This window comes from Myripristis murdjan, chromosome 5 (assembly GCF_902150065.1).
Source record: "Myripristis murdjan chromosome 5, fMyrMur1.1, whole genome shotgun sequence".
NCBI classification, from domain to species: domain Eukaryota; kingdom Metazoa; phylum Chordata; class Actinopteri; order Holocentriformes; family Holocentridae; genus Myripristis; species Myripristis murdjan.
The window spans coordinates 36,230,642-36,243,249 of record NC_043984.1 but is presented as its reverse complement, the minus strand read 5'-3'; the positions used below and the strand labels follow the sequence as shown (position 1 = coordinate 36,243,249).

The 12,608-nt window shown below is 41.3% G+C and overlaps 1 protein-coding gene across 12 annotated transcripts in view; it reads left to right on the top strand.

Moving 5' to 3' along the window:
• The window catches only part of cadpsa (Ca2+-dependent activator protein for secretion a), a 206,870-nt gene that overhangs the window by 39,494 nt on the left and 154,768 nt on the right, over positions 1-12,608 (top strand). For all 12 annotated transcript variants that reach the window (XM_030052526.1, XM_030052528.1, XM_030052529.1 and 9 more), the window contains exon 2: positions 6,487-6,600. In XM_030052526.1, the coding sequence (XP_029908386.1) occupies positions 6,487-6,600 (114 nt within the window). The remainder of the gene's footprint in view (positions 1-6,486; positions 6,601-12,608) is intronic.

Genomic DNA, 12,608 nt, shown 5'->3' with positions numbered 1-12,608 from the left:
TCTATTTTTTTTTTGCCCTTATTCTGAAAAAGACAACAGTCCTACTAAGCTGTTCACATGATTAATAAAAATGAATATTCCACTAATATTCCCGTTCACATGCAGCCGTGCAGACTCCGACTTGTTCGACTGCTCTGAGTCTTTCATAATGTTTCTTCTCCCTGACAGAAATGTGGGGCTTTTATTTTGTGAATTTTATTTTGTCGGTCGTCTGACGGTAAACAGGCAAGAGGCCCTGTGTTGCAATCTGTATTATTAATGCAAAATGCAAAAGGAAGGCAAAGTTAGTGTGCATGTAAACATATTGATTGTTAATAGTATACCTGTTGTTGAGTGTTTTTTTTTTTTTTTTTTTTTCATTATCAGCATAGCAGGAAATTAGGGCGCAGTTTGTCCATATATGAGACAAACAGCGGCCATTAATTAAACAGTGGCTTGCAAAAGTTTTCACCCCATTGGTGTTTTTCCTATTTTGTTGCCTTGCAGCCTGGAATTAAAATGCATTTTGGGGGTTTGTATTGAGGATGGTTTAAGGTGGACCGATGGACAGATGCTGCCGTGTTTCCAGCTCCTTCAGGGTTTTCTGGGCTCTCCTTGTTGCCTCCTGGGCAGGTTTGTTGTGGCGGCATAGTCTTTTCATTTTTAATAAAGGATTTTATGGGGCTGCTGTGTGGGATGTTCAAAGTTTGGGATATTTTTTTTTTATAGCCCAACCTCTGTGCAGCGTTTTCCCTGGCCCGTCTGGAGAGCTCCTCGGTCCTCCTTGGACTATCAGACTAATTATGTCACTTCTGTCACATAATTAGTCACTGTTGGGGCTTCACAGCAAAGCGGATGAATACATATGCGCACTCCACTTTTCAGCCTTTTATTTATTTTTTACATTTGCCCATTTCACTTCACCAATTTGGACTAATTTGTGTAGGTCCATTGCACAAAATCGAAATAAAAATCCATTTAAATTACAGGTTGTAATGGAACAAAATAGGAAAAACACCAAGGGGGTGAATGCTGTTTCAAGACAGATAGATAGATAGATAGATAGATAGATAGATAGATATTCATCCCGAGGGAAATTCACATCTTCCAGCATTATCCACAAATTCAAAATACAAAATAAAAGACATCAGGAAAAAAAAAGACACTTTAAAAGGCCTGCAGTAAGTACTACTAATAAATAAATTAGTGGTTAATTGAATAATGTCCCAGTGTGCAAGGTGTGCAGTGTGTATTGCAAGAGTTTAAACAATAGCAAATCTCCGAGGTTTTCAGGGGACTACGGACCATTTCTGATGGATATGCTGAGGTTTTTTTTTTTTTTTTTTTTTTTTTTTTGGTATGCATCATATCCGGTCAAATATGGACTCAGTAAACATTGTTAGGACCTGTATTATATCAGGATACCAGGTATATCTTATCTTATTGCCATGAATGTGTTCCAAATATGACCTTATGTCATGTGTGGACACATTCACGCTCAGTATTTTTCTAGAATACAGAGTGTGTCTGTGGCAGATCTGTGTGTGGTGCTCCAAACATGAAACCTCTGACTGTCGTATCGGAGAGCTTCACTATGGATATCATCATATTTGGATCATATCTTGGAGTATTTGGGCAGCGATTCTTGGGAATTCTTGTTTTTTTTTGTACTGTGTGATGGACAGCTTGGCAGCCTCTTCCATCAGTGTGAGAGTGTGTGTGTGTGAATGTGTGAATGTGTGAATGCAAAGCTAAACATGTTAAGGCACTTTGAGTGGTCGGTAGACTAGGAGAGTGCTATAGAAATGCAGATTTACCCTTTAAAGCAAGTGGAATAAAGGTTATACTCGGTAACAGAGGTTAAACTAAACTTCTTATTGTGCACAAGCGAGACGCCCATGTCTTACTGGATTTATTTGAGGACACTTTCACAGTGCAGCTGGTTTTTTTGCATCTCCGTTCTTTTGAATAGAGACGTGAATGCGGGCAGCAACAGTCCCGCCATGCTCGATAAATGTTAGTTGATCGTGACATCGATTTCTGACCCCGGCCGCTTGTGCTGAAATGTCAAAGTCCCTCAGAGCAGCCGCACACTCGTGAGATTCAGAGTCCACAATCCAGTTCGATCCCACGGCTGTCAGCATTCACCGCAGATTCACGGCTTATCTAGTGGAAGTTATTGCCGAGTCATGATGACATACCAGGTTATTTTTGTTGTTGTTGTTGTTGCTGCTGCTTTTATTTTTTGGCTTTTTGTCATACTAATGATATGCTGGACAAATGCTGGTTAAATGCCAAAAAACGCCACCTTTTAAATGCAAAGCACAAAGTGAAAGAACACGTATTGCATGTCCGCCTCTGCAAATGTGGAAGAGTCATTCATTTTCATTTCCATCTTTGTTGTACAGTATGTGAAGAGAATACATGAAACATAAAAAAAAAAAAAAATCGGCTCATCCTTTATTCCTTGTTTGCTTATTTAGGCATGCAAACACAAAAGTGGCGGAATAAAAAGGGCAGAAAGAATCGCAAAATGACATGGAAGCTGGTAATTGGAGTTACTGCAGGGCTCAGACTGGAGTCCACAGTGACTAATCTAATTATGTGTGTGTGCAGTGGAGGTTGGTGGGAAATAGCAGGTTTAGAGCAGAGGTCCTGCTGGAATAATTTGACCCATAAGGAGAATGGCTAATGCAATCTGCAGCATTTTATGTGTTTGCCATGTAATTGATACACAAGCAGCGGGAGGGAGTGTAATCAGGAGATGATGGACGGGGATGTGAACCAGGACCGTGCATGTTTGTGTTTTCCTGGAGCTGCTGCTGCGTTAAATTAGGGTTTTTATTACACCTGCTGCGTTTCTGCATTTACCTCCGATTGTTTGTCCAGGTGAGATCGGTGCCATTTGGTCTCTGGTGGTGGAAAATATTAAAATAAGATAAGCACCAAGATACCTGAAAACGTCTCCTACCAACTGCATGTAATGAATGTAAAACACAAGGCATTATGGGTAGATGCAGTTCCTCATGCCAGGACAGCCGAGCGCGACTAATCGTGATAGATCGTTTGTGCAGCAGCTGTTTACGACTTGTAGTTATGTTTTAAAGTTAAGCGCCCTCTAGTGGTCATGTAAATAACAACAATGAGCTATTCTGGGTCGATGATGGCCAGAAACTGACATGGCTCTTTAACACTGAAATATTTAAGACTGCAAATTTTATTTCTAAGGCCTGGAATAGAAGGCGGCATATTTTGTTTAATTAATGCAAAACCTGAGGGGCGTATTTTGGAAATGCCTGGATTTGGATTTGACTTTGTACTCCTGATTTATTCTGATGTGTATTTTTGTTGTTGTTGTTGTTGTTGCTGTTGTATACAGTGGCCGAGAACCGTCATCACTGCAAATTAAAAAAAAAACAAAAACAATGCAAACAACAAGAAACGCTGCAAATAAAAAAACGCTGCAAATAAAAAAGAAAAATGCTGCATTGCAAATTAAAAAAGCAACGATCGCTGCAAATAAAAAAAAACGCTGCAAATAAAAAAGGAAAATTCTGCAAATAAAAAAGGAAAATGCTGCATTGCAAATAAAAAACAACAACAATGCAAACAAAAAAGCCAAAACGGATTTTTCATGGCAGATTTTTTATATTTGTTATATTTAAGCAATAAGCCCCGAAAAGCCGTGGGTTACAGTGATTTTACAACGGCTGAGGGGCGTTCTAAAATGTAAAATCGCTGTTGTAAAATCACTGTAACTCACGGCTTCAAGGGGCTTATTGCTTTTATAAAACGGTTACCCTACATATAGCCCATAAAATAAACACACAAGAAAAAATCAATAATTTATTGGTAATAATGCAACAATAAAACTGAGAACTATTCATTCTTCCACCAAGCAAGATACAGTGGACAGAATGGTTGCCAAGCAACACAGACGCTAAGATTGCTTTTTCATCTAGCGCCATCATCATGTCACAGGCTATCTGGGCTCGTTAATGTTGAATTGGATGGGCTGGGCTTCTGAAATTGAAGCATGACACTTAAATTAAAGGATCAATCAATCACTCAATCAATCAGTGTGGTGTAGAATTAAGGGAGTGACAAAATCTGCATGAGGGGGGTCGGTGTGGTGGTTGATGGGTTGGCCAACAAGACTTTCACTGAGTTCAAATCCAAACTAGAGCAGTGCTTCGTTTTAGGTAGCTATCTAGGTATTTTCTAACCTTAACCAAGTAATCGTTGGACGTCCGTTTGCAAACGAGCTCGCTCTGGAAACGGTCCTTAGAGATGAACGAAGGCTCATTTATGCTCCTTTACGTATGAAAATAAATCCATCCCTTTCAAACGATGTAACCATCACTGCCCACATGCTTTCATTCGTCTTTTACGTCAGCGTGGATGTTCAGCAATAAATCCACTAGAGGGCAGCACAGAGTCCAAAGTCTCTGACAACAAGAACTGCAGGAGGACGGACGATTCTTTTCTCTAATATGATCAGTTTTTAAAATTTCTTCCTCATGTCTCGCTCACAGACCGGCCTCTCCTCACCTACAGGCGACACCCCCCCATGATTTGTGGTGCTGCTGCTCCGTTTGGTCCTGAAAACCTGCACAGACAGGGACAAAATGAATGCAGAGTATGGACAGACACACTCCGTCCTTATCTGGATATAACATCGAGCATGAATGAGCCTTCAGAGACGCTCCTGTGTTTGGTATTAGAGGGTCAGAACAGAAGACTTATGTCGTCGTTTGATTTGGAGGAGTTTGAAGGAGTCGGTTTGAGAAGAGAGATGGAGAAGAGAAAGTCAGTCAGACAGAGAAGAATCTGGAAGTGGAATCAGATTTGTTTTAGCAGCGTCTGTAACCTGGCAGGATGATGATGATGCTGATCAAAACTCTGTCTGCTAAGAGAACTGTGTGTGAGTCATGTGGTGTTTGTTTCAGTCGGTGTGAAGCTACACTGCAAAAACGCAAAATCTTACCAAGATTATTTGTCTTATTTCAAGTCAAAAACGTCTTATTTCTAGTCAAAATATCTCATTACACTTAAAATAAGACATGATCACCTCAGAAGTAACTTGTTTTTAGACAATTTTCACTTGTTTCAAGTGAAAATTCACCTGAAACAAGTGAAAATTTGCTTGTTTCATTGGCAAAATTTTCCAGTGGAAAAAGTAAAAAAATTCACTTGAAATAAGTGAAAATTAGCTAGAAACAAGAAACAAATTTTGCCAATGAAACAAGCAAATTTTCACTTGTTTCAAGCAAATTTTCACTTGAAACAAGAGACAATTGTCTAAAAACAAGTTACTTCTGAGGTGATCATGTCATATTTTAAGTGTAATGAGATATTTTGACTAGTAATAAGACATTTTTGACTTGAAATAAGACAAATAATCTTGGTAAGATTTTGCGTTTTTGCAGTGTAAAGAAACCAAACACAAGCTGCAGCCCGGTGAGCGTCTCCGTCATGTGTTTCAGTCCTGACCCGGCCCTCTGCAGCCTCTCTGCTCCGGGTCAGCTCAGGTTTGGACTTCAGGTGTTACCGACCGAACAACCTCTGCTCTCCGACCCGAGTGTGATCATCAGACGGCTCCGTCACTCAGTCAAACCCTCGAGCTCTGTCACCTCTAGTGTTGCTTTTTCCGTCCAGAGGGTAAAGACTGATGGAGGCGATGCTCGTGTTTCACATTTGGAGATGTGGAGTAGGTACTCTCACCGTGTCGGACGAGATCAGTCCATCCTCTGGAAAAAATCTGAATCCACATCAAGTTGTAACTGGGCTCCGAGCCACCGGCCGCTCTGTGGAGAGATTTACATTTTAGATGTGAGGCATTTAGTCGGCCCCCTTCATCTCCACTGAATTTCAATGAGCGCAACCGCAGAATAAGAATCAGATGCTTGATTCACATTAGAATCAGCAATAAGTGCAAATATACTTGTCTTGTATTGGTGGATAATGTAATAACTTAACATAATTTCTACTTTAACCGACAGTGATCACTTCATAAAGGCTGTAAGATCTTTGTAACAATAATAATGATAATACTGAACACTAAACTAAATTTAAGAATAAGAGGACTGCTGGAAGCTGGAGTCAGTTAAAAATAGATTATAGCCCATTTTAAGTCATATGTGATGGTAAATATATGAAAGTGATGTAATTTATAACATTTGGTTTATTACTTCTTTGAACCATTTAGAGAAACATATTTATACATTTTTTAATCCGTTATCAGCTACATTATCATTTGTGCAGGCTCAAAAATATTCGACTCTAATTACAGATTATCATGGAAGAGCAGAAAAGGAACCAGAAGGGATTTTTTTTTCTTTCCTCCACATACTCAAAGTGTGTCGCTGAAACTTCAGATCTTCAAATATTCCCAGTGACGCCTTTGCAGCTTCCCGTTATATCATCTTAGGAGAAGAAGAAGAAAAAAAAAACTGTTTCTTCACTCTTGTCTCTTCTTCCTCTTCCTCTCCTCTTCCTCCTCCTCAGATCAGCAAGCAGCAGCTGCAGACGGTGAAGGAGCGTTTCCAGGCTTTCCTCGGCGGAGAAACGCAGATCGTGGCTGACGAGGCCTTCATCAACGCGGTGCAGAGCTACTACGAGGTGAGAGCCGCCACGTGCACGCTCGGCTGTTAGCATTTTATTTCATTTCAGCTTTTTATTTATGCATTTTCACTTTTTTTTCCCAACTCGATCTCACAGAACTACATGAAATGACCACGACTTTTTTTTTTTTTTTTTTTTTTTTTTTTTTTTTTAAACAAAGTATTACATGGTGATGGCATGAAATGGGTTAACTTTATGAAAACAATGGAAAGTCAACTGGGACAAATTACGTCTCACCACCACAGATTAAAATTATATTCCACCACCAGCAAACGTTAGCAAGTCAGTGGAGTTTTAGGCAACAAAACTACTTGGGTGAAGTTAGGTCAAAGGTCATGGCTAATATTAGCAAGCTAACATTACCAAGGGAAACAAAGTAGGGGAATAAACAAGCTGACTTTAGCAAGCTAACATTGTAAACAGTAAACAAACACACCTGCCATTCAGCCGTCTTGCTCTGTTTTCGTGGTGGAGGCATGTAAATTTAACCCGTTTCATTCCACCACCATGTAATACTGTAAGAGAGTCGGGCTCATTTCACGTATTTCTGTGAGCCCAGGCTGATTTTGTTTGCGCTTTTTGGTCTAAAACTGTTAAACAAAGTGATCAGGTTAAAGCTTAAAATACTTTCAATTAAAAATTTTCATCCCATTGTTACACCTGTACACCTTTGGGTTAAAAAGTCACTTTGCCGGGACGTCTGGTGTGTGACCAAACATTAAGGATTGTTCCGGTTTCAAACATGATGTCCTGAATCCCGACAAATATCTGTAAAGCTCTAAAATGTCCCAGTTTTTGACATTAAATACCAAACTGTACATTTTTTTCACTATTCACACCTGCAATTTGAAATGAACATACACAGATTATAACCAAAAATCAGCATTTTCTGTTGACTCTCATGGTGGCAGGGTCAAAGCAATCTGACCTTTGCTCATAGGCGGTTCTAGGGGGTGGCAGGGGGTGGCAGCTGCCCCCCTAGAAAAATGCCTTGCCACCCTAGTTGCCACCCCAATTTCAGACAGTTTATTTATTTATTTTTTAATTGTGGCTGTTCGGAAACTCGCTGTTACGAGACTCAAATGTCCGAGTGCAAGTAAATTCAGCAAAAGATGACACTCCTACTATTTAAGGGGTTGATAAATAAATAAATAAATAAATCAAAATATATATTTCTAATGCCACCTTTTGGTTTTCTATTCAATGCTTTACTCATGTACCACAATAATGGAATGTTTTTGAGTTAAAATATCCTCATTTGGGGGTTTTCCAAGCAAATATTGATATATGGGATCGTTTGGTATGAAATTAGCATATATATTTCTGCCACCCCTTAAAATCTCCATGCCACCCTCTTGCCACCATATGAATATTTGTCTAGATTCGCCCCTGCCTTTGCTTTAGACGACACAGATCATACTCCCCACAGCTCTACAAGCTCATTACGTGCGTCTTTGCTCCCACATTTTTAAACAAACATAATTATGTTACTCAGCAAAAACGCTCAGTGTTTTCTGCTGAATCTAATGATGCCAAAGTCGAAACCATTGCATATATGAAACGTATTCAAACCTGTAGTTGCAGATCTACCTAGCCCCTAAAGCTCTGCTGTTGGCTGGAAACGGCACTGAACCTCCATGTTGTTCACAGTGGGGAGAGCAGACGTGGATGTGGAAATCCATTTCTGTGATCTTGGAAATAGAAAAGTGAACTCTTCTCTGTGATGTTTCCAGCTCGGGTCCCACAGAGCTGAACAGAAAAAGGCAAATGTTTTAAAATTCAATGAAGTATCGTTACTCGCTGTAGACAGGTCCTCGCTCATGTTCAGGAGGACGGCGTGTGGATTAGGTGCTTATTTTCACATTAAAAGTTGTTGTTTTTTTTCAGTAGGAAGAGGCGATGTTGAGCTTTTTTCTGCTCCTAGATATTTGAAGGTTGAGGTTTGTTCCACTTGTCCCCTTTTTATTTTTCGTGGTCTGGAGAGAATTTTTTTTCTTAGAAGCTGTTGCACCCTGAAAAATAAAACTTAAAGACATTATATGTAGGCAAAGAATATACAGTACTGGTATCAGCCTTTGATATCCAGTAGTGGCTGAACCCTAGTCTGTACGTCCGTCTCCATCCTGCTGAAGATGCTGAATTACATCCAACTCCAGGGACCTCTCTGACCTTCTCTGTTTGTGCAGCCAGGAGAAAAAAGATGACTTCCCAGCAGGCTTAATAAAGGACCACATGATGATTCTGTGTGTTTCAAAGTGAAGCCCTCAGACAGAAAAGCCCACAAACCTCCATGTCGGATGAACGAGAGCCATTATTTGCATGCTGTTAACTTTGACCACGCCGAGTCTCCTCTCGGTTAAATCGAATCTGTCCCGGCCGAAAAACTAATAATGAGAGAAGAAGAGTCTCCCGACCTCAGCGGAGATGACTTGTCTCGGGTCTGATAGACGATGTGGAACATGCGCCAGCTCCTCGGGGCAGCCTCAGTAATGTGCTCCCACGAGATCCTGCTGCTGTGATCCACCCAGAACGGAGCCGGGGAATAAATGTGATGTGCAGGACAAGGCCGCGCACGGCGAGCCGGCTGGCCTGGGTAGTTGTAGTCCTGACTGCACCTCAAGATGTTTCTAGAAGCTTTGGAGAATAAAAAATAAATTATTTTCACTGATGGAAACATCCAGACTGACTGTCAGGGGCTTCAGCAGAAGAATAAGCTTCAGATTCTGAATCACCAACATTATAAGCAGCCAGTAATGACAAGGCCAGCGATGTCACGGCTTAGTGATCATGTCAGAGGAAACTGAGCAAGAGAGAGAGATGCAGGACACATACAGTACATGCTTAAAGGAATATTTCAACATTTTTGGCAAAATCCCCTTTTCCCGACTTCCCCACACACCGGTTGGCCCTGTGCAGTTTGGGAATGTGTGTGTAATGAGTGTGTTGGTCTGACTCTTTGTTGTCATCTTAGGTCTTTTTTTTACATCCAGTTTTGGGATACAAACGTCAAATTGCTTAAAGGAATATTCCAACGTTTTGGGCAAAATCCCCTTTTCCCGACTTCCCCAGACTGAGACCAGATGTTGGACACCATTTCCACCTCTGGATGTCCAGTGGTTTAGCTCCTATGGGTAGCATTTCATGTTAGCTTAGCATAAAGACTTGACGTCTATAGGAGTCATTAGCCTGGCTCCGTCAAAGTGAAAAAATCAACCTTACAGCAGCTCTGAAGCTGTCTGATTTACACATTTAAAAAAAAATGGTTTGAGGAGAAGTTAGATGGTGGAACTAAAACCGCTCAACACCTTTATCCTTCCATCTGTTGCTGTGATCTGCAGTAGATACCTGTACCTTCAGTGGTGGCTAATAGCTCCCATAGACTTCCAGTCTTTATGCTAAGCTAACAGGAAATGCTACCCATAGGAACTGAGCCACTGGACGTCCAGAGGTGAAAATGGTGTCCAACGTCTTCTCTGAGGCTGGCCCAGGAAAAGGGGATTTTCTCCAAAATGTTGGAATATTCCTTTAAGCATCTATGATGATATTAGAGTCATGATAGGCCATATCATTCTGTACTGCGGACTGTAATATGCAATTCCAAAAATCCAAAAATCATTAGTTTTTCAAGTTCACATACAGGTTAAACATAATGTTCCATATCATATAGTAGCAAAATAAACACATACAGACGATATGTGACCATTCATGTATGAGGCGGTTAAACATTTTTCCACTTTTTATACACAACTTCTAACAATACAGGAAGTATGTCGTTAGCCCCATAGATATCTATAATAAAGGCTAGATGTCTCGTGGCCGCTGCCGGCCAATGGAGTTGCACGTCCGCACATGGCGGCCATCTTGCCACAGTCAGCTCGCTCACCCATAACATTGTGTGGTAGTGGTGCATGTACTTTTTAATAACCATAACTTGCTCAATTTTCTACAGATTTTCAAACGGCGTGGTTTGTTATAAACATCAGAGATGTAGCTATAATACTGTATTTAATTAATAATTTTGTTACACTTCCAGTCAAACATCCAGAATTGTAGCCACGTTAATAACGTTTGTAAGAAACCAAACCGTTTGTAAATCCGTCAAGATTTCAGCGAGATAAGAGTATTTACGTTTGTGCAGATCACACACCTTCCGTCTGTTACCATAGATTCTGCCAGAGAGCTTGCCTGTGGTAAGATGGCCGCCCGGTGATGACGTTACAGACTCCGCCGTAAGACATCTAGCCTTTATTATAGATATCTATGGTTAGCCCCGCCCTCCTTCCCCTCAGGTAAAGGCAGACAAGCGGCATCAGTCAGACATCTTTGACTGGGTTTGACAGATTTGACGTATCTGAGTCTTTAATTACATTTTTGATGCACTGGTGCCCAGGAGCTCTGCTGGGGAGCGAGGGTCGGCCCTCTCTGAGCTCTGTCTCCAGATCTGTTCAGTGCATTTCCATGAGATTTGGTGACAACGTTCATGTTGCCCAGAGGATGAAACCTAGCCATTTTGGTGATCCCATGATTTTTCCCTCTAGCGCCACCAACAGGTTAAATTGTTAATACTGCACACTAATATATCAAAACGTTTTTGCATTGCCATGAAATTTGGTGACAATGTTCATGTTGGCTTGACGATGAAATCTGGCGGTTTGGGTGAATCCAAAACCTACCCTCTAGCGCCACCAGGAGGCACAGTGGGGCGTCTGAGTCAGAAATAGCACGCTCTCTGGCTCTTGTAGGGAGAATCGTCGGTGGAAAACAGAGTTGTGTATCAAGGCTGGGGATCACTCTGCATTTGCAAAAGAAACCACTTGGACCAATTAGCAAGACTTTAGCCAAAAGCCATGATGACTGTAAATGGAGCCGCTGGGCGACGGGGCTTCCTGTGCGCCCGTGTCGGCTCGGCTCGGCTCTCTGTGCACGCAGTTCATCCAGAGAGCACGACATGAAACTGCACCGAATGTAAGTCATCGACTCATTAGCTTTTGGTGACTCAGTCGGCTAAACTTAGCCACCATTAGCAGAGAGGAACAACTTTAGAGGCATCCTGCCATTACAGCACGGCAGCTCAGCAACAACAACAACACACTACATTAGCCCTGTTAGCTGTGTAATGGAAACACTTCAAGAACCAGCCAAGAACTTTGCTTTTATCGTCTGAGCTCTGAGCATGGCCTGGCTCTCTGAGTGATGCACACGAGGGTGTAGATGTAGTTGGGAGAGCTAGACGGGGTTTCCCTGCTGGAAGTTGTGTAGATCAAAGGAAAAGATGCACCTCCACCCCAAACACTTGATGCTAAAATGGACCTTTAATGCGTTAAATCTCATAAAAGACACAGACTTGTCTTTTTCTTCTCTTTTTGCCTTCCGTTTGTGAACAGATGCCCAAGGACAGCATCTCCAAAAACAATTGATTTACGGCTTTGGAGGACATTTCAAGGCCTCCCATTGGATAATTACAATAATGTGTACTACACTAAATTTATATGTGTATAAATTGCTGGGAGATGTTGTTTCTGTTTGCAAATGGGAGAAAAATGAAAAGAGAATAAGATGAGAAGTGTGTGTGTGTGTGTGTGTGTGTGTGTGTGTGGTCCTCTCCTACATGTTTAAATAGTCCAGATAATAAATGTTAAACCACTTTGCACTTTCCTGTCTTGAAGAAAAACGACCAACTTGGCCTCTGTTTTAATTCCTTTGGTTTGTCTCAGGTTCCTGCTCCTTTCGAGAGCGATACCAAAATACCACAGTTCACTTGTATTGCTATCGATCCCGCTCTGTCACAGGCAATTTTAGAGCCGGACCGGAGTTTTTTCAGTATTACAACCGGCTGCCTCTCCACCAACGTTTTCTTTAACCTTTATTTAACCAGGTAAAGTCCCATTGAGATTCAAATTTACATTTTCAAAGGAGACGTGACGGAGACAGCGGCAGGAAGGAAAGCTGCAGGGAGGACAGCTCATCCAGCACACAGAGTGAAATGTTTGAGCTACAGAGTTTAT